Consider the following 26,416-nt stretch of genomic DNA (forward strand, 5'->3'; position numbering starts at 1 on the left):
GTGCATGCATCCACTCAGTCCAGATAAATATTTCATCTGTGTATTGCCCCGTAGCTATAAAAAGGCGTCCCTTGCGGCTTTTTTCAGCACAGAGGATTTTGTTGAGTGAACGTCTCAACCTTCACACACTTTGTAGTGCCAGATAAAAGGTGTCTCGCTTCGACGAGAGCTCTTTTCAGACGAGGAAGATTCAACACCGCTGGCAACATAACGCTGTGAGAGGGAGGGCCTTTTGTGATTCAGACAAAACGTATCCGTCAAAGCTTGATTAGTGTTAGCTTGCAAATGTTTTTGTTTAATATAGGAACTCTCTCCAATTCGAGATGTGTTAGTATTATATATACTTTGTTTAGTGTCTGGGTCTCAAATCTAAAGCTTCCGATAGTCTTGTAGGGTGTCTCATTTCACATTTCTCCATTATGTCTTATATTTGTATTTTTAAACTGATCGGGAATACAAATATTTTAAATTAATTGAAGCTCTGGAGTTTTGCCCAATATAAATACCTACCTTTGTTTAGGTAACTGCACCTTAAAAAGCGTCACATGTACATTCATTTAAAATGAAGGTTATTTCATCTTTTAGGCTTAAAAACACATTTTAATTAAAAAAGCAACCGTGTTTTAGATTTTAAGTATAATTCTGGTTTGATAAAACTCACTGTTAGGATATAAACTACTGAGAATACAAATGTAGCCGGTATTTGTAAATATAGAAATACTTGTAGTGTCACAGACTCCACCCAGCTGCTCTATGACAGTGACAGTGACGTGTCCTCCAGTCTTACCCATGAGGGTGATGAGTTTGTTCTTCAGCTGGTTGTCCAGACGGGCGATCATCATCTCCACGGCGTTTCGGATCTCTCTGACCCTCTCGTCCTTCGCTCCCCTGACAGCCTCCACGTTCCTCTCCTGATCACACACACAATAATATTACACAAATCTATCTTGCCTTCTTTTCCAGAGTTGTGGGACAACGTTAGCAAACGTAAACACATCAGAATTAGAAAGCCTTTAAAATTGTAGCTAATTAGGGTAAGATACAAAATTCAAGGTAGAGAGTAGGCATATTTAGTCAAAGCAAAAGGTAACCAACATGTTGACAAAGTAAATAAAAGTACATATTTGTTTTAATTTAAGCTTAATGATTTTTACCTACATTTTCACACACACCTCAACTGAAGTGACGACATGTTGGTGCCATCTAGTGGATGTCAGCAGTACTCCTTTACAACTATTAAATATAGTTTATGATTTTATCCGACCCAAAATTAAATAATGCATTAAGGCTGAACTTTTAAATAATTCTGTAAAATGTTTGGTCTAATTCGTCTAAATTGGATGCTTATATTATACAACAAGTAAAACGAAGTGACTACGGTTGCACAATTCCAGGAATGTTCAAAGGTGGAAACTTTCCATGGGAATTAACAGGAATTTAAGGGAATAAACTGGGAATTTTCTAAATGGAAGGTTGGCTCTTCGTAGGGAACTTAAATATAGTTGGGGAAAGTATATTTTAGCATAATCTTGACTAAAACAAACAGATTCCATTCAAGTACACTTTAATATCCATGCCATTCAGTGTTTCCCCCAGGTTTACTGCTTTGGGGGGTTACTGCCTGGGGGGGGGATATATATTTTTTAAATCCTCTGGAGCAGAGAGAGGAGCTGTGGATTATTGTTATTGTTTACTGCATCTGTGTTTCTTAGGGTCAAAAACACTAAACTCATAAATTAAAATGAAAGCGTTTAGTTTATTTAATAAAAGAGCACATGTTCAATGTGAAAAGTGACCGTACAAAGATTACTTCAGTCGCAATTTGGTGCTATATATATAAAAAAACACCTTGAATGTCAGGAGGGGGGGGGGGGGGGGGGGGGGGCTCCGTTGGGGGGGCGCAGCCATCACAGGCAGATGATTTCTTGTGGGGATTTTTGGACGGGGGGTGCATTTCTGTTCATTTTTGAATGAGTGGGGTGGGGGGGATGAGTAATATTGTTCAATAAAATAATTAAAACTTGTTCTGTTCAACTTACAAATAACTGTTGAAATGTCATGTTTTTTTTTAATTGTATCATTTTGCATGGATGTTTTCTTATGACAAAATGTTTATATTTATGCTTGGATATGATACAACCCGACTACATTACCTTCAATTCCCATGGAAGGTTTCCAATATGGAATATTTCCAAAATTCCCCAGCTTAACTTCCCATGGAAATGTACCGGAAGTGTTCCGCCCCTTTGCAACCCTACAAGTGACACGTTTAAATTGTGATCCAGACCAGGAAGAAACCTCACCTAAATGATGATACCTTAATCTAACAGTATTTGGAATAAGATAGTTATAAAAAAACAAGAACAAAAACTACTGTTTAAACCATATATTTTCTTTTATGGGCTGATTTTTCTCAGCACTGTTCGTCAGTTTAGCAGGTGGTATGATAATGTGGTTTCACTCTGAGAGCTGCCTCAGTACTATAATCGGAAACTTGGTTGCTTTACATTTGTTCTCTTTCCCTATTGAGGCTCATTGTGTTAGCAGATGACAACTTGTCTATAATATGGCGCTACAGGAAAGCTCATAGGGCACCGAATCTGAAGAAGTTTCCCTCAGAGAGGAGTGAATGTCATGGCCACTGTTCTTTAACATTTATTTTATTAAAGCAGAGCTCACCACTTCCTGCACCAGACTGATGAGCTCCATGAGGCGGCGGCGGAGTTTGGCGACCTCGTCCTTCACTTTGGTCACATGCTGCTCGTAGATCTCCACCAGAGGCTTGAAGGTGTGGCCGCCATGCTGGACACAACCAAAACACACATCTGTCTGTAGTTCTACTTGTGAGGTGTAACCAAGATGAACTAATCAACTCATGTAATGATATCTCCTGAGGCATAAGGAGGTTCTTACTTCATTCTGACATTTTGATTATTGAAAAAATGTGACCTGCTCCATCGAAATCAGTCGCATTGACCCGAAGACACATTTTGAGTTGTGTACACTGTTGGAAAGAGGAGATTCCAAATATTAAGCGAAATATGTCACATTATATAATGACTGTCACCGAGTCATCATTTTGAGAAAAAGGCCTTCAAAGTTTCCTCTTCTCTGGAATCCATCGATCTGATTGATTATTAGCGGCTAATAAATTATCAAAGTAGTACGGAGGGAAAATATTTCCGTTTGGATTACTGGTCTGGGGGAAGCTCTCGAGTGTGTGTGTGTATACGTGTGTGTGTATTTTTTTTAATAATTTTGCGGTTGTGTTTCTCGAGAGTGTTTCCCGGGGAAAACACTCTCGAGAAACACCGGCTGTTGTTATGCCTGCTGTGACGTTAAGTTACTCCGTTCTCCGCTTGTAATTATGCCGTTACAAGCTTCAAACCAAATTTATCATCTGAATTTGACGAAACAAGTTTAATATTCTGAAAGCCAACACTTTGTTTTTTGAAATCAGATGAAAACAAACTGTAACGGACCTTGCCGTGTTACCTATGATTACTATGCGCCTCACATTCATAATGTCAGCCGGAGGGAGGGGGGGGGCACTACGGAACAGAGTGCGAGTGAGAGCTGTCCTCTTCCCTTTACAAGCTTCAAACATGTATTTATCGTGTGATTTTGGAAATAAAAGTTTCATATTCTGAAAGCCAAGACTTTGTTTATTTAAAATCAAACAAAACACCCGAACCCCAAAAAAAAAAAAACTATTTTTTTACACAAATCCACATTTATTTTGAAATGAGCCGTTACGACTTCCGACTGATTTCGACAGAGCGGGTCACAAATATTCCGCATATTCATCAGATAAAATAAATAGAAATTAGTTGCAGCCTGATTTCTACTAAATTGGCATTGTCAGCATTGTAATTTGGCATGCAAGCTGTAATCTTCAAATAAAAAGATGTGAAACGTTACCATGCCTCCCCACAGAGCACACTGGTGACAGATGCATTTCTTACAGGTCCAACAGAAAACACTCAGCTTCTCACGGTGGTTATCACATCTGCAAAGGAATCATCCAATGACACTTGCTTGTCACACAGAAACGTCAACGCTAAAAGATTTGGCCTGTTTCTACAAACATATCAAGCTTTATCAAATGCAGGAGATGGAGATGATGAATATGCTAAAGGAGGGATGGATAACATCTAGAAGTGTGCACGGTTATATCAGGAATTAGGAATTTGGGTATTTCCGGAGAATTTTTGCCACAATTTGCTCCCAATTCCTGTTAAAACTGTATATAAACTAATCTTTAAAACAAATTATAAACAGTTTTTGGCAAGAAATCACAGGACGAGTGTCATAAATGGTAGTGCTACAATTAAAAATCATCTAAATACATTTTGAAATGCTTTAACTGAGTGCCATAGGGGTGGGGAAGGAGACAGGGGGGGGTGCTCACTTGTCCTTGTCGTTGTCCTCGTGCTTGGTGAGGCTGCACAGCTGCAGGGTGTCCAGCTGCTGGGTCACCTCCTCTGCCCAGCGACAGTTCACCAGCTCCCTCAGCTGGAGCGGAGCTCTGTACATGAACACACACACACACACACACACACACACACACACACACACACATTGTAATACCTTACCAAAAATGCCCTTTACTTCACTACAGTCATTCGAGGTGTTTTAGAAATACTCGTCAAATCAAATTCATTGAAATGGCAAGTATTGGATCTTGAAGATGCAACTGGATGTGATGCCCTTTTTTCTGATTACATTTCTATGATGAATTGGGGGTGAAGTTACACACACTCTAAACACTGACATACAGTAGCGAGGGTTGTGTTAGCATGCTCTTACCGACAGTGTGGACACTGGGCTCTCTGCTCCGTCAGCCACCGCTGTCAAACAAGAGATTAAAGTTAAATCATCATTTACTCTAAACACAAACAGGATTCTCAAATACACGTGGTTCTCCTCAGGATACAGCCGCCTAGACTCCATATTATATTATTAGTAAATCCTGTGAAAAGACCAAAGTATATAATACATCTTATTCCTGACGCCGAAGTGCTTCATTGTTATCCAAACATGGATCAATAGCATACTATGAACATGTGTGTAGTAATTTATTTGCTTATCCTGCAATAAATACTTTCTACATCAAATGTATATTTATCAAGCACTTCAAATATTCCACATAAAAAAAGAAAATGTATTAAAAGCTCCCATGTCATGCTTTTCCGGTTATTACCCGTCCCCTTGTGTGTTATGAAGGTTTTTCTTCATGTGAACGGTCTGCCGAGTCAAAACCCTCAAAGTACACCCTGTAGCGAGTAAAACTCTAACACAGAGAAGACCTCCCCAAAACGCCTCGTTGGAGATATACGTCACTGTCCATTGATTCTTCCGGGTAAGGCATGATGTCATGCGTTACCCGGAACCAAATGGACCAATCCGTGGAGCCGTTACGTTACGTCCGCGGAGCCATTACGTTAAGCCCCCGCTGATTGGTCCAAATTGACCAATCCACGGACTTCCTCACACACACACTCAGTGCATGCAGCTCTGCTGATCTCTCCTCCCTGGCTGCAGGCTGATAACAGACAGTTGGGATCGCGACGAAATTCTCTCTGCAGACCCATTCTCACAGCGTTTATCAACCTTTTTCTTACTCAATATCAAGCCACACTTATTGTTTTTACTTCAGCTGTGACTTTGTGTGTGCTCAGGATGAGTTTGGCTGTGTTTCGCTGTGTATCGCTAAACAAGGAAACCACACCTCCACGGAGCTCAGCGCGATTCACAACGTCCCGACCAATCAGAGCACACTGTGCTCACAGGGAGGGTGGGGGCTGGAGCTACTGGAGCTACAACGAGCCGTTAAAGGCAGAGAGTGAAATTCAGTGAATACACGTAGTTTACAGAGACGCTGTATGAGAAACCAAAGTGATTTTGGAAAATTGAACAATATAAATCTATTCTAGTAGACTTCAACAATGGAATTATGATCAGTGGAAATGGCCATGACATGAGACCTTTAAGTTTTAGTAAAAATGTAAAGATGGCATTAATTAGGCAATAAGGTCTAATTTTCTGGAATTGCAAAACTAAGTATTTTGTTCTTTCACACACTGTGCACACTGTATACCTTTTCTTTAACAGGCAAAATGAAGCTCATATCTTATCTTACTCTAAGAAATGCAGGTATCAGCACGTGTGGATAACTAACCAGTCTTTATTTGTAGATTCAGTTCATTACTATTACTAGGAGAATACAAAGCTAGGCAGCGAGGGAGATTGCTTCTCCTTGCCCGGTGGGAACAGACTCACTCGAATGCAGCTGAAGCAGCACAGTTTGGAGCAGTGTGGACAGAGGCGAGCGTCCCTCAGCTTCTCCATGCAGATGAAGCAGCGAAACACCTCCGCGATGCTCTGCACGGGACAGGAGAGAGAGGACTAAAATACAGCACAGAAATCACCACGGGGTTAAATCAACATCACTCAATTACAGTGCAGACGGAAACTGAATGTCATAGATCAAACACAAGGTTAGTAAAAGTGAATGTTATGAATTATGTTGGATTATACAGTTGTATTTTATAGATTTGGAGTAAAATAGATTTATAAATTAATTGTGTATGACATCTTGAATGTGCATGACTCTTTTCCAAATCAAGTCGTGTCTAGATTAAGGAATGTCTAACCTCAAAACTACATTGAATTATTTGTAATCTTTAGCATCCATACTGCTATCTTACATACCCTGAACTTTGGTACGTTCTGTTTAAACTATTTCTCTTTGGTGCAAGATCTTGATTTCAATTATTAGATCATGCTTACAATAATAACACAAAAATAATGTATACTCGATTATTGAACTTATTTGATCTGTTATTGTAGGCGCGTGCGTGCGTGTGTGGGTGTGTGTGGGTGTGTGTGTGTGTACACAAACCTCAACACTTTGTTCGTCCATTTCGGCCACTTTGAAGTTTGTGATCTCTACAACGAATCAATGAGTGAGCTGCTGGTCAAAAACAAAAAAGCATTGTTAAAATAAGCTAAATCTTAGAAAAGACAACTTAAACTGATCTTAATTTAAAGAAAAGAGGAATAGTTTTGGCGAAAACTAAAAAAGGTACCATGGGGTACAGGAATCTGTTTTGGTTTCAAGACCATGGTTCACGGAGGATACCAAAAAAGTCCTAGGAAGACAAGGTAAACTTAACTGTGTGCATTTAAAAATAAAAAAGAGGAATAGTTTCGGCGAAAACTAAAAAAAAGGTACCATGGGTTCAGATTATAATTTTCCAAAGGGGGGTTCGTTCAGATGTGTGTATCTCACACTGCACTGTAACTGTAATTCATGCATCTTTGCTTTTAAATGAGTGTTTTTAAATACCATTTGATAATATATTTCTTAATACTATTAATGTCCTTCATTGTTGTAAAGCACGATGAATTGCCTTGTGTTGAAATGTGCTATATAAATAAAATGACCTTACTTTCAGTTGTGGTTTAAACATGTTAGGGTTTACACTTAAATGTACATTTTAAAATGTTAGTATGTTCTGCTGAACTGCTACATGCAGACTGCAATATAGGCCTGGAATACAAATGCAAGTCTGAATCATTTAATTCTTTAGTTTGGGCATAAACTATTCAACATGTAAATAATGTATCTACTATCTGAAATCTACAGTTTTGATCTGTTAGCCAAAATTGAATAAAAGAAGAAAAACATAAATATTGCAGGTGATTCCGAATGTGTTCTCGGTAGTGTATATAAAAGCATTTGCTCCGACCTTAAATATATGTAAATGTAATTTTCTTTATTAAAGTTACAAATTCACAAAACATATCAGAACCGTTAGCTTGAGCCCAACTGACATCCAACAGAAAAGGCCTAGCATCAGCAGACACACTGACAGCTAGCTTATCTTCCCCGAACAGTGAAGACATTAGCTTTCTTTGCTCCTATTAACATAAACTAGCGGGGTTGACCTGAATAATGAGAAAACTAAAAATAGTAATAATTAATGTGATGCTAGCTAGCTTGCAGCCATTAGCAAGGTGGCTCACTTACCTTCCCAGACTCGTCTGTCCCACCTGAGAAACGAACAGTTGAACTACATTATCTATCCTAGCACACAGTTGGCGTTGTGTGCGCAGGATTAGCTGCAACAAAACATGTACATATGTCTAGCTGCGGCCGTGTAAAGGTACAAGTAACGTTGAAAAAGCCTTTTTTGGGGCTGTAAATTGAAGATGTAGCGGTCGCGCTTGATGTTAAGCTGTCCCCTAGCAATAACCAATCAACGAGCTCCTACTTCTTCTTCGCTGGACTTTATTTGTTTTTTGTTTGTCAGACTGCTTGAGGGATATTGTCGCCACCTGCTGGACAGGCTGCAGAACTACAGAGGATATTTAGTTTTTATGTTTTTTGGTTGAAAACTTTCTCTTGTAAAAGTATTGAGGCCAGGAAAAACAAGAGTAAATAATTAATTATAATAAATTAATGTCGTCATTTCATACCTAAACGTCCATTGCATTTTATTGAGCTCATTATTACATTCCACCACTGGTATCAAAGTTTGGTAATACAATATTTTGGAAATTGCACGATTATTATTCATTATTATGACCCAGATTGAAGGTAGAAAGTTTCCGTTGTTGTGTAATGTATGTAACTATACCCAGCATGGGTTTTACAAGATATCATTCCTTAATGCATACAAGTCAGAATAAAAACAAATTATACAATGTGAAAACACACAGTCCACAAATCAATAAAACAGCTAAAGAATATTTCACATTATCTTCAGTCCATCAATGAGTGTAACAACACTCAGAAATTACTGACAGAAACAACAAAGCTGGTTAAATCTGAATTAATTATAATAAAATAATTATATCTTGCCTTCTTTTCCACCACATTGAAGTTATAACTAAGATATAGAAATTCACTCTTGGCTTCCTTAACAGTCTTAAACGTTGTTTTTCAACTTCTTCCCGTAAAAGGTTGGTCTCTGGCTTATTCCTTTCCCAGCTGGACTACGGTGATACAATCTTTAGATTTGCCTGTCCCACTGTTTTGGCCAAACTTGACCCACTCTAACATGCTGCACTGCGATATATATCAAATGCACCCTATAGGACTCATCATTGCACACTGTATAGCCTAACTGGATGGTCCTCACTTACTATGCGTAGGATGCAGCATTGGTTTTTATTAGTGTATAAAGCCATTTTAGGAAAGCTTCCACTGTACGTATGTGCCATATTTGCTCCAGTTTGTGACTCTCACAACCTCAGATCCAGTTCCTGGATACGGTTCCAGGTTCCTGCCGTGCGGACAGAGGCGGGAGAAAAGAGTCTTTTTCATTATGGACCTTGGTCTTGGAATGACCTTCAATCACCCCTTAACCTGAGGGCACTTGTCCCTATAACCTGTTTTCAATTGAAGTTGTCTGAGTTCCTTACCACCAGCTGCTCTTGCAGTAATAAGTAGTGTACCTTTCTTACTTTCCCAAATGTGCACAATGTAGTGACTGCTTTTCGTCTTTTCTTTACTTAGTTGTGGTCTCTGTATTTGATATGTCTGTGTTAAGTGTAAGAATGTGTAACATTAGAATTAGACAGCTTTTAAATTGTAGCTTTTAGGGTAAGAGAAAAAATTCAAGGTAGAGAGTAGGCCTATTTATTCAAAGCACAGGTAGCCAAAATGTTGACGAAGTAAATAAAAGTACACATTTATTTAATTTAAGCTTAAGATTTAATTATTTTTACCTACATTTTCACTTCACTAACAATGACTCAAATATCTCTGGAAGTAATAATACTCTTGTTATCCAAAGCACTCTGATAAGGACACACACACACGCACACACACATGCACACACACACACACACACACGAACACACACACACACACAGACACACACACACACACACACACACGCACACACACACACACACGCACACACACACACACACGCACACACACTGTCATTTGCAGTAACCCCATTGTTGTTTTATGCAAACAGTCTGAAGCTGGATAGGACGCACTGAGGCAAATATGCAAAGGAGCCTATCAGGCAGCAGGGGGTTGTGCTGCAGAGGTGAGCGTTTCTCCACTTAGGAAAATGCTGATGAGCAGCTGTGGATTCCCAAAAACTTTTAAACCAACATTTGTTTTGCTTTAAATAATCAGAGAGAACAGACGGCAGCTGGGGCGACTGTTTTAATCTGTGTGAGGTGAGGTATTTTCTTTTTACTCATCAATTACTTTCCTTACATCTTCATTGTTTCATGAGTTCATAAACTGTTTGTTTGCTGTGTGGCTAAGATGGGAATATTTGCTTCAATTATGAATATTAAAAGTGTACAGTACGCTTGTGGCGGGGTGGATGGGAGGGGAGGCATTAGAATAAAGTCAGGGTAATGTGAGTGTGAGTGCTTGATTCAGTGTCCTGGTGAAGGTGCAATCCTGTAGTAAAATCAGCCGGACTTATTCTTCTAGATATTAAGATGAGCGCAGACACGGTGGAGCAGTCGGAGGCTCCAGCCCAACAGGCAGGTAAGGATGTTTCACCTTTATATTGCACTGAATCATCTCATAACAAACACACGCAGTTCACCAGAAATGACTCAGAGTCAGAGAGCGGTTTATTCAATTCACTTCCACCGAAATACTTTGTTTGCTTTTTGTCTCTGACATATTTATTTGGTTTTTTGTAAGGGAGTTTGACACATTCAACGTAAAAAGTATATTTCAGAAAGCTTACTTGTGTTTGTCTTTCTTTAATGTGTAATTGTCTGGATTATCTGTGAAGATATTTGTAGAGAATTACCAACTACTGTCACTAAAACTCATTTCACTCATAGATGGTTATTTAGAGTAGGAAATGTCACAAAATGTAATTTAAAACCAAAAGGTTGGACTAAAAGTTGAAATACCCCAAAACATTTAAATGCTGTCATTTGAGAATTGTTTCACGATTAAAAATGACTGAAACGACTCGTAAAAATAGTTGGTAATTCATGTTCTGTCGCTCAATTGTTATCGTTATTAAGAAGTCTCTAGTTTGCTTTAAAAATATTTTAAATTCTACCTTTTATTGGCAACATTTTACTTTTTCATTCACATGTTGTATCACTGTGCAATGGTCTTTGGTGCTGTTGTTTTATATTAGGTTTTAGAAAGATGTGCTACTATACAATGATGTTCTTCATACTGGTCCATATGATGCCTGAGATGGTCTGAATAGAGCAGAGGTCAGTAACAGTAGAAGTACCAGAGTGTAGGAATACTCTGTTACAGTAAAAGTCCTGTATTCAAAATGTTACTCAAGTGAAAGTACAAAAGTATTCTCATCAAAATATACTTAGAGTACCAACAGTAAAAGTATTCATTGTGCAGATTGGTCCATTTCAGAATAATATATTTGATATGTTTTATAATGATTGATCATGAAAGTGTTCTCAAAGCTGGTAAAGCTGCAGCTAGTTTGAATGACTTTGTATACTGCAGGGTAGCTTGTGGATTTACTCCAGGTGGAACTAAAGTCTGATTTAACACTTGATTATATTTCACATCATTCATCCACATCTGTAAAGTAACTAAAGGGATTAAATAAATGTAGTGGAGGAAAAGTACAAAGTAGCATCAAATGGAAATACTCAAGTAAAGTACAAATATCTCAACATTCTCAGTACTTGAGTAAATGCACTTAGTTACTAGAGGTTGCATTTTGACCTGTTGTAGGGAGGTGTGTGTGCGTGTGTGCGTGGGTGTGGGTGTGGGTGTGTGCGTGTGTGTGATATTGTGGCAGTTGGTAGCTTTACCAGTACGGCCCTGAGGCTGTTTGCTGAGAAGCGCTGGCTGCCGAGGGCCGAGAACGAGCGGCGACAAAACAAGGAACCAGAAAAAGTGGAACTATTATTTAGACAATCGCCCGTGAGAGAAGTTAACATCTCAATTTAATGGAAGTACTGGCTGTGTTTTTGTCAAAATATAGTAATCCCTTGTCAGTTTAAATCTAAAGAAATGTTCCTGCCGCTCTCATTATCTGTAATTTGTTAGGAGCCATGAGCGCATTAAATGTTAGTTCATCCAGATTACAAGTTAAACACTTTTTCTCTCACATGCTTTTACCATAGCATCTCTGCATGCGGATAGTTTTGGTTTTACTTGTCAACGTTTTAAGTATGTTGGCCTTCAAGCTAATACAAAGTCAGGGAGAAGTATGGTGCTCAGAGCATTGGAAACAAATGACATTTAAAGCAAAAGCATTTTAGTATCAAGAGACTACTTCCTCAAAAGAAAAAACCATGTCACCATGACTTGGGACACTTATTTGTAAAAACACATTGATACATGGTGTTGATTATTTTACTATGTCATCGTGGGAGCAACCGAGACTAAATTCCCCTCACCTCCACTGTACCTAAAAAGACTCAGAGACAAACCTCACCAGATAAAACCCAAACTATCTGTGTGCTGAGAAAGCGCCACGGGTAAGCTAGAGAGTTTTTATCATTTGGGTACACTGACCCTTTGACTTTGAAATGAAGCAGGAGAGAAACGTTTTAATCCTGGTTCTCATATTAACAGCTGAGCGTCTGTGTAGTGAGTCTGATGACTTTGTCTAATCCAGTCTCTCAGAGTTGTACATTTAGGTATACATCTAATAGTTAAATCTAATCGTTTTTAATTATTATTGGTTGTCGGGTCGATGGTAGGCAAAGAAATGTTTGACAATGGAGATGAGTTTTCAGTCTCGTGTAAGGTAAAGTGTAGGGAAACATAATTAAAGTTAAACTGACTAAGCCCATGATCTTCCCTGTATCGTGTGGGTGACCGTACATTAGCACAGGAAAGTCTAATGATGTTGTTTAAGAGCCAATATCATAGAAAATAAAGCTTAGTAAACATTTTTGCAAACAGCTTCTGTATTTATGGCAACTTTGTTTATTAAAAATGTTCACTCTCATGTTGAACACTTTGAGAAGTTTCTCATGAAATGCAAATGAGCATTTTTTAAAACATTATAATTAATATTTTCCATTATTTAAATGGTATTTGGTAGGATTTTTAATCTGGCAGATGTGTGACAATAAACATTCATGTGATGGCCAACCTGTGTCTGAGTTCACATGTATCCATTTGCATTTTTCTGTAGCTTTCTGCACTGATAGAGAAAAATAATAATTCCTATTCATGTTAGGATCACAGTGAGCAGTCAGATAGGAAGGAAGATAACAGCACTAGTTTCTGTTTGGAAAACCTGCATGCATTGAATACAAGTGAGTTAGAAAGATCATCACATACATACCGGACATTTTGAACCAAAAGTGCATGAAGTTAACACAGGCTGAGCTGATACTCTATTAGTATGTAGTGTGTTCAGACTGGAAAATAGAACAAATTAAAGCTGGTTTAGGCATTTAGCATACTATAGCATATGATATCCCGTTCCTTTACAACAGGAATGTCAAACTCAAATACACAGTGGGCCAACATTTTAAAATGGGTACTAGTGGAGGGCCGGACTGGTTCAATGTTTATTGCAAAACGTATTGAAATGAACTTATTGCACATATTAAACCTGGAGCTAACAAAGCTTAAATTATTGCCTATAAAAACAACATTAAGCATTTTATAATCAGTTCATTCATTTCTTATGGCTCTATCTGCAGCTTTTCAGAGTCATTTCTTATGATTACATTTTTCCACAGGCCAACAACAGCTTCAACAAAACTATTTCCCTCAAAGAACAAACCAAACATGCCCTGTTGTCGTGAGAGAGAAAGTGCAGAAGGAAACATCCATTAAACTCAGTGTGCTGCTCTGTGATGCTAACTCAGATACTTGGCATCTCATATTGGGTGCAAGGTCATCAATGTTTGGGCTCAGGCTCTGAGCTGAGGAGACCCTCAGGATGGAGTGAAGGTGTGCGTGCAATATACCGGCGGGCAAGATCTAATAGTAATTAGAAATTATCCTGCGGGCCGAAATTAAATCCACCAAGGGCCTGATTTGGCCCCCGGGCCTTGAGTTTGACACATGTGCCTTACAACGTATACAGCCTAATAAAACAGTGATCCGTGGAAGAAGTTGCTTTCTAGCATTGGCGACTCACACCGCAGAGATAAGAGAGGAAGACAGGTTTTTCCAAAAAAGACCGTATGATGATATAATCAAAGCCTTTCAGAGATTGAGAGATAATGTTGCTAATAGTTTAGCCTTATGCTAGCCGGGAGCTACCCGCTACTGATGAAGCAGCAGAATAAACTGTTAGCAGCTTTTTCCCTCTGTCTCTGCAACGCTTTCGCAATATGGTTTTTAGCTAGAGCCTCAAATCTCAGGATGTCATCTCAAAGTCCTTTACACGCCCGCAGGTTTACAAAAAGAAACTTGATTTTTCAATATGGTGAAAGATTATCCTGGGATTTCTACCCAATGAGGCCAAAATGCAACTGTCTTCTGCTTTAAAGAAAATCATAATGTATAAAATCAGCTGGATTCTTCAGTTAAGTAATGTCCCATAATGCAATGCACAAAGGAAAACAAGGAGCTGCTGACATGTCTATATCTATCTATGACTATTATGGATTGTCCAAAAGGATATATTTACTTGCAACTTGCCCACTACTACCAGAGGTAGGAGAAGTACTCAGATCGTGACGTGTACTTGAGTAAAAGTAGAAATACCAGAGTGTAGGAATACTCTGTTAAAAGTCCTGCATTCAAAATGTTCCTTAAGTAAAAGTAGAAAAGTATTATCATCAAAATATAGTGAAAGTAGCGACAGTAAAAGTAGTGATTGTGCAGATTGGTCTATTTCAGAATAATATATATGATATGTTTTATAATGATTGATCATGAAAGTGTTCTCAAAGCTGGTAAAGGTGCAGCTAGTTTGAATGACTTTGTATACTGCAGGGTAGCTTGTGGATTTACTCCAGGTGGAACTAAAGTCTGATTCAACACTTGATTATATTTCACATCATTAATGCAGATCTGAGAAGTAACGGATCAGTGTTCAAACCCCACTGCAGTCAGCATGTCGTTGTGTCCCTGAGACACTTCACCCCAAATTGCTCCTGTGGGGATTTCTCACAGTATTGAGTATGGAAGTCACTTTGGATAAAAGCGTCTAACAAGTGACATGTAATGTAAAAACAGAAGGTATTAAATACATGTAGTGGAGTAAAAGTACACCATTTACCTCTGAATGGTAGTGGAGTAGACGTATAAAGTAGCCTAACATGGAAATAATCAAGTATCTCAAAGTTGTACTTCAGCACAGTACTTGAGTAAATCTACTTAGTTACTTACCACCTCTGTTTTAACCATACAATCAATGCCTAACAGACAGAGTGAAGGACAAAGCAACTGGTTGAAGAGGAGATTTTTTTTGTTGTTCACCCACCGTTTCCAGAGTGTGTGTTCAGGCCTCACACACACACACACACACACACACACACACACACACACACACACACACACACACACACACACACACACACACACACACACACACACACACACACACACACACACACACACACACACACACACACACACACACACACACACACACACACACACACACACACACACACACACACACACACACACACACACACACACACACACACACACACACACACAGGCTTCCTGCGCTCGCAGCTGATTTGCATGTCTTGGTCATTTCCATAATGGAAGTTTGACGGTGAAGTGGGGGGGCAGTGACAGAGTGGGGAGGGGGGAGGGGGGTGGGGGTGTTTATAGGTGTATTTGCATTGTGTGTCTCTCGAGCAGCCTCTGTCACACACACACACACACACACACACACACACACACACACACACACACACACACACACACACACACACACACACACACACACACACACACACACACACACACACACACACACACACACACACACACACACACACACACACACACACACACACACACACACACACACACACACACACAGAGTCCATATGGCCCAATTTGACATTCAAATGATGCGAGCTTATCCAGCACACCTTTAAACTCCCCTCCTCTGTCGGACTCTCTGCACTGCTGCTGCACACAAAGACTTTTAAACGTTTGTTATTTACGTAAAAATTCCGCAGCAACTGCAGTTAATATGCTGCATGCTTGCAGAATATTTATTTTCCTTTTTACAAACCTTCACGTGTGTATATGAAACACCTAATACATTACTTACCAGGCTCTGCGCGTTTAAAAAGAATGACATTGGGATATTACCTCACTTTCAATTATTTATTTTATTATGCTTTATAAGTTATGGTTGCATACCTATGCTCGTATTATATATATAGTATATTTGCCACAAAAAACAATAAACCAAGATAGAGATGAAACTGAACTTACTTTGTTGTTTTTAATAAATTATCTATGTATATATTAATACTTGTGGCCATATTCAGCACAAAACTCTGATAAGAGAGACAGCATCCAGCACACTATACTTGCATATATTAATGTTTTATATCACAGTATGGTCCTATTCTTTAGTTGACACGTTTCTAGTCACAGTTTTGTTTTGTTTTTGTTATTATTCCATTTTTAATGTGTTTTTATTCAGTTGTTGTTGTTGTTGTTGTTGTATCAAGGTGTTATGATTTATGGTTTTGACAATTTAATCAAATTAGAATTGTATATCTTATTTGTAATGCTATAACTCTGAATCATGTTAGAAATAAGATGCGTTGGCTGCAACATGATATCCCTTGGGTTCAAATATAGATCAAATTAAACAACAACAAAAAAGTTAACTTAACTTTTTAAGGAAAAACTTTGTGTGTGTGTGTGTGTGTGTGTGTGTGTGTGTGTGTGTGTGTGTGTGGCAATAATGTAAATGCAGCCATGTATAAAAAAAAAAAAAGAATCAAATGTAATCTGTTGACACTGAATGTCTCACGTGTCTAATTTACTCTCGTCAACATTGAACACGAACAGACCTAATATGAACTGGAAGTCCTTATGAGCAACAGAGTGACATTTTATAACCTGAACCTCTTTCCCTCCTTTCTGGCATTTAGAGCAAAACGGAATCGGCTTCAATCGACACGTGAGTAAAGTTTTAAATAAAGTGACCAAATTCCTACGAATAAGGATTTGATGAATGAGGTCTCTGTCACCTGGAGGATTTGGTTTTGAACATGATGCGAAACCGTTCCCCTGCTCAGACACAGTCATGTTTGCATGGAGCTCAGCGGGTGGAAATGTTTCAAGGTTTCACACTTTCATTAAAGTAACTTCATTGTGTTCCTTAGATAACTCAAACTGCCAGTAAAAAGTTAAGTTAAGAATGTAGTTGAGTGTAGAGTACAATTTTGTGGTTTGGCCACAGTATGTTTGTTAGATTATCAACGTGCATGGAGGCGTGTGGCGCAGTGGACTTGTGTGTAGGTGTTGGGATCAGGGGGTCACAGGTTCAAACCCCACTGCAATCAGCATGTCGTCGTGTCCCTGAGACACTTCACCCCAAATTGCTCCTGTGGGGATTGCCCACAGTATTGAGTATGTAAGTTGCTTTGGATCAAAGCGTACAACAAGTAATATGTAATATAATGTACATTTCCAACAGTAAAAATAGAATTTTGGTTTCACTTGAGACACAAAGGGTGAGAGCGTTTACCTGGACCGATAAAAAGATATTTCTCAAAAAAAGTCAAAAACAAACGTAATCCAGGTGACCATTTCCTCAGAGAGTAATTCACAATCAAGTGTTATTGTATGGAAATGTTATAATGTTGTAAGAGACCAGGATGGAAGAAAGGTTTCAGTGGGATTGAGTTGAAGTGGCTGGTTTTGTTTTATGTTCGAGGAAAGAAACAAAGCTCTATGGCACACAGGGTAATTTGATATCAACCTTTGGATACACAGACAATCCTTGAAAGAAAGAAGTGTATTCATGTTCTTTGTCAAACCTCAGAACATATTTAAAAGGTAATAACATGACTTTTTGTACCCGTAGTAAGGAACACAAATAGCTGAGAGCCATTGTGCCTGGGACACAATGCTCAACGGACTGCAACGCAGCTAACATCCTGGGGACAAACTACCCGCTCTTTAGAAACATCTCAAATAGTTTGCAGCTGTTTGGATACTTATCCAAACAGCGTTTTTGGCGAGAGTATGGACAATTATTTCAGTGCGTGTTTTCAGGAAGTGGCATGGCTTTCGGGGGTGGGTGGTGCAAGAGAGAGGGGGGGGGGGAGAGGGGAGGGTTATTTGCATACTGGCTTGCCCAAGGGTAGAGAGAGCGTCTATCACTCTTTGTATCATGTTGAGTGACCAAACTGGTCCTGGAGTGTGTGTTTCTCTTCACACACACACACACACACACACACACACACACACGTCAACATGCAGTCATTTCCCCCTGGGATTATACACAGACAATGTTTCCCATCCTGGTTATGATTTAAGCTACTCTCGAGAAAGAGTTAATACAGTTTAGAGATTATTTACGGACAATGTTCTCCAGCCTTATTATTTATAAAAGTTAATACCGTTTTGGTTGTGCTTTCGGTGTTTTAGATAAAAACAGAGCAGATCATCGACTCGCCTCACTCAGTCGCCGCACTCAAGACATGCCACCTGCCGCAGAGCTCTGCTGGAGGTCAGCTGCCTGGGGTCTGTTGTTTTTTTAAAGCAATATTATTATCATGCAAGTATCAAGATTAGAAGTACACATTATGCCTCCATTTTTTGCATCACATCCTTTACTGCTGTAGACAAACAAAGCTCTGCTTGGCTGCAGGGTCTCTGCATATACACTAAACACACCGAGAGGGTTCATATTTTAATAAGTCAATTCATTGTTATTATACCTTTAACCCTCCTGTTGTCATCGGGTCAAATCTGATCAATTTACTACTTTCATCAATCATACATTTTTTGTTTTACATTGGATTGCATTAAGGCTTTATGATGTCCTTCACAGTAGACATTTGAACATATACAATTGCTGATCACCACTTTCATTGAATTGTGGATGATTTAGTCAACTTTGAAACACCATGGTGTTCCCGGTCAAAAATGACCGCCATAAAGAAAAGCAATTAGTAACCATTCGGATCAGATAAAAAACACACACACGCACACAGAACAATTTGACACATGTCCCGCTCTTATCTGCCCATCCCCCCACATGGATCACACCTGGCACACGCAATACATGTTCAGTGTCTATTCTTTGTATATTTACAGCAGTGTTTCATGTAAACCAGTAGTCTGATACAATATGTACAGTTTGAAAGGGTGTTAAATGACATGTGGTGATGATTCATGGTTTTTGTGTTAATGTAATAGCAGTTAAAACAGGACCGGTCAAATTTGACCGCGAACACCAAAGTAAGGGGGGGGGGAACAAAGACAATAGGAGGGTTAAATGATTTCATAATTTCTTGGCAGTGCACAAAGCCAAGTCATTCATTCCAGCTTCCCCCCACCTCCCTCCATAGTGCTCTTGTTGTAGAAAGCTTGTTTAATTAAGCTTTACATTAGCTAAGGGATTAGTTAACAAACCATGAGGATACACTTGCTTTGTAAGGGATTATGGTGGTAAATGGCTGTTAGAGAGGATTTAAAGAGATTATAGCATCTCATTAAAATATGCTATTGACTTTATGGAAAGCGTGTCTGGCTACTACATGCACACAATTATCCAAAATGTAGGTTTAAATAAATTGAAGCCACATATAACAACCTGTATATAGTAATTAATAAAACCGTGGCGTTAAAGTGCTGTAAATTCCTAAATGCAGAACAGTCACTGCTAACTCAACACTGAACATGTGCATATGAAACAGACACTGTGGAGGTAGCCTTTATTCATCAGTGAGTCAGGACTGATATTGTTATTGTTTATTTTTTCTCTCTCCTCCAGGAGCTCACGTCTCTCCACAGCATGCAGCAGCTGGTCCTGATGCCTCCGTCTCACCTGACCTCCCCCTCCCCCTTCCTGCTCTCCCAGAGCCCCACCAGCCACCAAGGTGCAGCTTTTCAAGTTGTTTTCAGGGATTTAAGCCTCAATTATAGTTTGAAAAATCATTTGAGAGATGCCATTTGAGGGACTAACATTTGGGGAATGGTTCTTAATCAGACTTCTTGCAGAGACTCTTTTGAGAAGATCTACTCTCATGTTTGTATGATAAATATCAATATAAATCTGTTGACAGCAGCCGGTCATTTATGCTTACATTAAGACTGGAAACTGTGTGAAAGCAGGGCCTGTGCATAAATGTTTTATAAAGTCTGCTTTACAGCTAATAAAGTAATAGGATTTGTGATTTTAGGGGGATTCCCTATTGACGGACAACAGTATATCCATTCGCCCAACACGTCTGCCTATGTCCAAAGTAAAAAGAAACACAGTTTGCTTTTGGTGGAAGATATTGGATCTATTTATTGACAAACATCAATAGCTTCCAAGAGCATTGCACTCACAAACCAAATAATTGATCAAAACTTGTTTTTCTTCGCAGCACTTCTGCAGCAGAACCTGCTGAGTCAAACAAATCTCCTCCAGCATCAGCCTGGACTGGCTCTGACTCCACAGGTACATCCTGAATACTTCCTATCGGCACACTCAGCTCCAGTATCACACAACTCAACTGTTTTGCTTCACTCTCATCCACTATGGATGCAGCTGCAAAAACAATCCTAAAGACCTACTGTACAATAACTGCTCAGCAGAAATCAGACACAGTCAGAGACTAGATGTTGAATATAATCTAGCATTGGCAGCTAAAGAGACATATTTACCTCAGCAGTTGGTGGAGACCAAAAACAGAGCTAAAAGAATAAAATGGACACAAACTCTGCCTCACTAATGATCTCTCTAGCTCTGTTACTGCTGGATGTGCTGTCAGTTATATTTTGAGCTCGTTGCGGCTGCCATCTAGTGGCCAGAATGTGTTAGTTCAGGTTTAAAGTAAAATAAACAGTAAGAAAGATAACAGCAGAGCAATCCAAACATCTGACCAAGTAAATGTTAAGTATTTCAGATACGAAGATGTTTCCACAAGACAGTTAACCCTAATTTGTGTCACATTTTTCTGTGATGTCCCTCTGATCCAGGCAATGAGCCGCTCTGGTCTGGCTGGGCCGTCCATGGAGAACCACATGGACATGTCCCACCTGCAGATGCCCAAACATATGTCCGTGCCCCCCCAGGAGGAACCCTCCGACCTGGAAGAGCTGGAGCTGTTTGCTAAGGCATTCAAACAAAGACGCATCAAACTGGGATTCACACAGGTCAGTACTGCAAGTGGAAAACCACGTGTTACCTCTTGAAAAAAAGACTTCAACATTACTGTTCTTGCCTAACTCCATGATGAACAAAGTGTTGATAAATGTACTTCATTTGTGTGTGTTTTTTCACAGGGAGATGTGGGCCTTGCAATGGGAAAACTGTACGGGAATGATTTCAGTCAGACCACAATCTCTCGCTTCGAGGCTCTCAACCTCAGCTTCAAAAACATGTGCAAACTCAAACCTCTGCTGGAGAAATGGCTGAGTGATGCAGGTACAACACACTGACCACCATTTGTTATTAATATACCAGGGATTATTCTGGAGGGGCTAGAAAAAAAGGATAGCAAACGTACAACTCAATGAAATTGTCTATATAAGAAAAATGTAATGCTGAAAAACAACTTGGCCTATAATTTAGAGTGAAAAGCCTATTAAGAAATGTCATTAATACTTTAATAGTAGTTCTGCATCACAAATACAACTGTGACATGCATTGTTGTTCAAAGTTGACGATGAATGTCTATGTTGTATATTGATCTGTTCACACCAGAGAACTCCCCTTCTGACTCGATGAGTAGCACTTCTCTGCCGCCCCTGATCGAGGGGTACGGACGCAAACGGAAAAAAAGGACAAGCATTGAAACAAACATCAAGATGACTCTGGAGAAACGTTTCCGTGAAGTAAGTTCACGACTGAATCAGAGTTTAACAAGTCTCAATAGTGAGGGCTTTCTAAGTTATATCGTTTGTTGTTTAGGAAAATAAAAGTTAAACTGTTCTGTTGATTAGATTACACATGTTGTGCTTTTATCTTAATGTGTGCATATGTATACATGTGTCTGTTGATTGCGTATATGTAGGATATACATATCTTTATATAGATTTGTTTTTTTGTATTCCGGATTGTGGAAAACAGTATTTCGATCTCTCTGTCTGCACACAAACTGAAAGATTGACAATAACTTTGACTTTGATTAGATTCAACTGTATTGTCGTTGTGCAGAGGACAAGGAATGGATTACCTTAAAAATGTACAGGCTTAACTTTTTAATTTATTTTCAGAACCCTAAGCCAAACTCAGAGGAGATAACTCTGATCTCGGAGCAGCTGTCCATGGAGAAGGAGGTGGTTCGAGTTTGGTTTTGTAATCGGCGTCAGAAGGAGAAGAGGATCTATTGCCCTGTGACGAGTTTATCCGTCAAGAATCACAGCTACAACTCCAGAATGGTTAGCCGTCTAAAACATCCATCTCTTTTATATAAAAATGGGAAATAGTATTGAAAACACACTGAATTCATAAGTGGAACGGTCCTTTTGACAGTGTAATATTATTTTACATTGTTATGGTATTCTATTTTGATCACTAACACCTGAATGTAAGTATGTTCTAGTGTTGTAGTTTGTCAACGTGGAGACAATTGTTGCATCTTTATGTACTACTGGGTAGAATAGGATACTGCTTTAAAATGTTGAGTAGGCCTACGGATGTATTATGAGCTAAATGTATTTCATGGATCAAAAGTTAATGTCTTCATAATGCAGAATGGCTCCTTTTAAATGGTTATGGTATTAGATTTGTATATTCTGTTGAATAGGTTTAAAAAAGCAAATATATTACACAGAAATAAAAATAAGTTAGCTTTATCTTCATTTTCACTGTTTCAGGCCGCAGTATCCAGACCATACAGTCCTCTGGCTTCAGGCGGAGGCAAGTACAAGTGTTTTACATTCAAATATTGATAAAGAGCCTCCTTTTAGAAAGCACTTTGAATTGCTTTGTGGTGAAAGGTACAAATAAACTTGCCTTGCCTTCCTGTTGTGCAACACAGTCTCACGGCATTTCGTGTTATAGTCACAAAATTAATCTATTGATTTGTGTTCACCAACACGATTTTGCCATTTTTTTTGTGTCACACAGAACGATTTTAAAAGCAAAGTAAATAATAACAGATAAGAAGGAAAAACAGATTTAACAGATTTCAGTATTCTGACACAGAAAGATTTTAGAAGCAATGTATTTCTATTGGTATGTTTCGTGCCTGCACCAAATAATAACAAATTAGAAGGAAAAAAAAGATGACAACGAATACAGATATCAGTATTCTGAGGCCCCCCATTTCTTTTCCTCGTGGATGGCAAAAAAACTCGGACATTATACAATTTAAAATAAAAGGATAGGTTTAGGCTTAGGGTAAGATATTGAGTAAGAAAATGTTTTTATGAACCACACAGCTTCTGGTATTCCAAGACCCGACCGGACAAAAAGACGTGGTGCAGGCACGAAACATACCACCAATAGAAATACATTGGTTTTCAAATCGTTCTGTGACACGAAAAAAATACGAAAATCGTGTCGGTGAACACGAATCAATAGATTAAATTAATTCCGTGACTATAACACGAAATGCCGTGAGACTGGGTTGTGTTGTAACCTGATCATATTTCTCTATATGTGTACTGACACTGGGGGTTTATGTTCTTACAGTGTTCCCCTGTGTGAAAGTTAATTGTTGACCTTGGAAATAACATTTGTATCTCTTTTTCCCTATCAAGGGTCTCATTTGCACAGATAGCAACACAACACATATTGGTGGGTTTCTGGATGTGTGTGATTACATTTTATAATAATGTGTTTACCTTTTCCTTCCAGTTTCATCAAATTCCTCTCCAAACAGTGGGAGCCGTGAAGCTTCTCCCAACGGCCTGTCCTCCTCCTCAGCCTCCGTCTCTCTGACGTCTCAGGTTAACCCGTCCTACAGCGCACCAGGGTGAGAACGTTTACTAAAAAAACAAGCTGCAATGATATCTGTTCTTTAAAACACTTTCGATATAGAAGAACACAAACTTTCAGCTGTCCCGCAAAGAATACTTACATGTGCTGGTTGGCAGGTTTTGTAAGCATTGGGCCGAATAAGCCAAGCAGGTTCCCTTTGTTGTTTGTGTTTGTGCTAAACTACGCTAAGCTAAACTGTTAATTTATGAAGCTACCGCCAAAAGAAGGTTAGCTTAGCTTAGCATAAAGACTGCAATTGGTGGAAACAGCTAGCCAAAGCTGATGAAATGTACCTACCAGCATCTCTAAATATAACTTTTTAACACGTTATATCTTGTACATTTAATCTCTATAAAAAATAAAGGGTAAATACAACAGTGTGTGGATTCATAGCAGCAAGAAAACCAATAAGCAAAAGCATTTGACTATTTCCTAAAATGAATTGCTGAATGAATTTAAGATCCTTTGCTAGTCAAATGTTAAGTAGGCTACTGAATCCTCCACTACAAGTTACAATTCTGCATTCAAAGTCTTACTTATTTTTTGAAGATGCATTTTCAGGCTGATACAAGAAGCTTTATAAAATGTTAATTTAACATAAGAAGTAGGAATAGTCTTCATCATTAAGGGCACTTCATCAGAAACATTCAAAATCAACAAATCCAGAGTTTTCACTTGACAGGAAGGCGATAAAATGTAGTGGATTAGAAATAAGGTAACATAAACTTGATACTAAAGTTCAAGTATCTCAAGTTTGAATTCAAATCTGCACTTGGGAACATTTACTTTACAATCTTGTGATCCCCTCAGGTCTTGGTATCGGACGTGGACCCCTGCATCGTATCATCACTGAGAAATATGAACTGTACCACATGAAGCTTTTGTTTTGAGAAGGATGTACAATGAAGATTTGTGAAGGAGTAATAACGCTCGTTATGAACAGGGTTACACAGCTTAAGGCTAAACCCCATAAGAAAGAACAGCAGAGGACTGCAAACACACCACACCAACTGCTGTTAGGACAGCCTCAAGCTGTTTGATCTGTGTTCATTGACTCGGTGTAGATCAGCTGCAAAGGGGGCGATCACACAGAACGACCTGCAGGGTATCTGAAACACTAGTGAGGATTCTCATCTGCAAACCTGTTCAACTCAAATACTTTGTTTGATGTCTGTGTGCTAAACTGTTGCTTTTTCTGCCATATTTTTGCTGTCTACAGTCATGGTTGTTTATTATATGTTTTTATTTTAGTGAATATTGTATTAGTGAGTTTGATTCAATACCATTTACTGCTCGCCCATCTGAATAAATACGCAGTCAAAATAAAGGGGTTCATCATGACCGGAGCAAAATGCCTTATATTTAACGTTATTTCAATGTACAGAGCAGCTTTTCAATTTAGTTATCGGTTATTTAAAGGTGTTTTATTGCAACTTGGGTCTAATTATTGCTGTTTTAGCCATAATTTCTATAATTTGTGATAACAACAGAGACAGTCAGTTTACCTTCCTGTCTAGGATTTATTTTTTTATCAATGAGGGTCAATTATATTTCTACAAGATCCATCAAAAGCAGTTCTGTTCATTATTAATGATTCTTCGCACTCCAAAAAGACTCTCATTGATGTTTGTTTGTCACAACATGATCATCTGCTCATTTTATGTTCCCTGCCGGACTACTTTTTAGCAGATTTTGTTCCCAGAGCTAAGTAATTATCTTGGTGAAAACTTCAAAAAAAAATAAGAGCAGCTGTACTCAGAATAAAGTCAGAACTGCTTTGGTTATTTCACATGTGATTGATTGTTGTTCCTATTTCACATGTGATAAATCAAAACATATGTATTTTTCGCCGTGCTTTTCACCGAGGAAGCAGGTTAGCTTTAGTTATTTAGTTATTAAACCCCACAAGGAAACCAAGACCAACACTGGTAGTCCGTCCCATGTCTATGGCTCTTTCGTAACAGCAGATACCTTTTTTTTTTTTTTAACTTAAGTGGAGTTTTCTTTGCTGAAGGTTTGAACAGAGCTGTGTGATCCTCTGATGCTTTTTTACTTTTACCCCTAGACCCATATTAACTGTTGTCTTCTGTAATTAAAATGAGGAAAGAATCAGGGTTTGGCATTTATTTTTAATTGGTCAATCTAATTGTTTCTACCTGAAAGCACCTCCTGAAGTCTGTCTGTATTCAGAGGTCAGAGTTTAGTGAAGTTACTTGGATATAAAACCTTTCTAGACAATCCAAAGCTTCTTTTCAGACAGTAAATAAATAACATTACTTATATGTTGATGTGATTGTTTTTTTCTTTGTCACCCTGGACTTGGTTTTACGTACAGAAATGTTCCTCAGGACTGAAAGTTCCCCATTTAATGACAAAATACT

General features: G+C 38.7%; 2 protein-coding genes across 5 annotated transcripts; one reads left to right on the forward strand and one right to left on the reverse strand.

The window, feature by feature from the left end:
• Positions 1-623: 623 nt before the first annotated feature.
• LOC307018426 (E3 ubiquitin-protein ligase TRIM37-like) lies at positions 624-8,273 on the reverse strand (the record flags this gene model as incomplete). The annotated part of the gene is made up of 8 exons (XM_079648660.1): positions 8,036-8,273; positions 6,905-6,981; positions 6,283-6,384; positions 4,810-4,850; positions 4,412-4,528; positions 3,922-4,009; positions 2,680-2,802; positions 624-911 (listed from the first exon to the last, which is right to left on the reverse strand). The coding sequence occupies exons 2-8, from the start codon at positions 6,923-6,925 to the stop codon at positions 624-626; spliced, it is 780 nt and encodes a 259-aa protein (XP_079504786.1). The 5' UTR covers positions 6,926-6,981; positions 8,036-8,273.
• Positions 8,274-10,076: 1,803 nt separating this feature from the next.
• pou2f3 (POU class 2 homeobox 3) lies at positions 10,077-26,317 on the forward strand. 4 transcript variants are annotated; one of them, XM_079648143.1, is made up of 14 exons: positions 10,077-10,206; positions 10,472-10,528; positions 17,038-17,066; positions 18,542-18,637; positions 19,893-19,998; positions 20,302-20,364; positions 20,491-20,564; positions 21,086-21,262; positions 21,392-21,533; positions 21,813-21,943; positions 22,325-22,489; positions 22,928-22,970; positions 23,913-24,030; positions 24,846-26,317. In XM_079648143.1, the coding sequence occupies exons 2-14, from the start codon at positions 10,480-10,482 to the stop codon at positions 24,886-24,888; spliced, it is 1,236 nt and encodes a 411-aa protein (XP_079504269.1). In that variant the 5' UTR covers positions 10,077-10,206; positions 10,472-10,479; the 3' UTR covers positions 24,889-26,317. The 4 variants fall into 4 exon arrangements, with proteins under 4 accessions (XP_079504269.1, XP_079504270.1, XP_079504271.1 ...); XM_079648144.1 differs by lacking the exon at positions 20,302-20,364; XM_079648145.1 differs by lacking the exon at positions 18,542-18,637.
• The last annotated feature ends 99 nt before the right edge of the window (positions 26,318-26,416 follow it).

Source organism: Notothenia rossii (genome assembly GCF_949606895.1).
Source record: "Notothenia rossii genome assembly, chromosome: 9".
Taxonomy (NCBI): domain Eukaryota; kingdom Metazoa; phylum Chordata; class Actinopteri; order Perciformes; family Nototheniidae; genus Notothenia; species Notothenia rossii.

Coding starts and splice junctions, on each gene's coding strand:
- pou2f3 (XM_079648143.1), top strand. CDS start 10,480: ATGAGCGCAGACACGGTGGAGCAGTCGGAGGCTCCAGCCCAACAGGCA. Junction 21,944..22,324: donor TGGAGAAACGTTTCCGTGAA/GTAAGTTCACGA, acceptor ATTTATTTTCAG/AACCCTAAGCCAAACTCAGA. Junction 22,490..22,927: donor ACAGCTACAACTCCAGAATG/GTTAGCCGTCTA, acceptor TCACTGTTTCAG/GCCGCAGTATCCAGACCATA.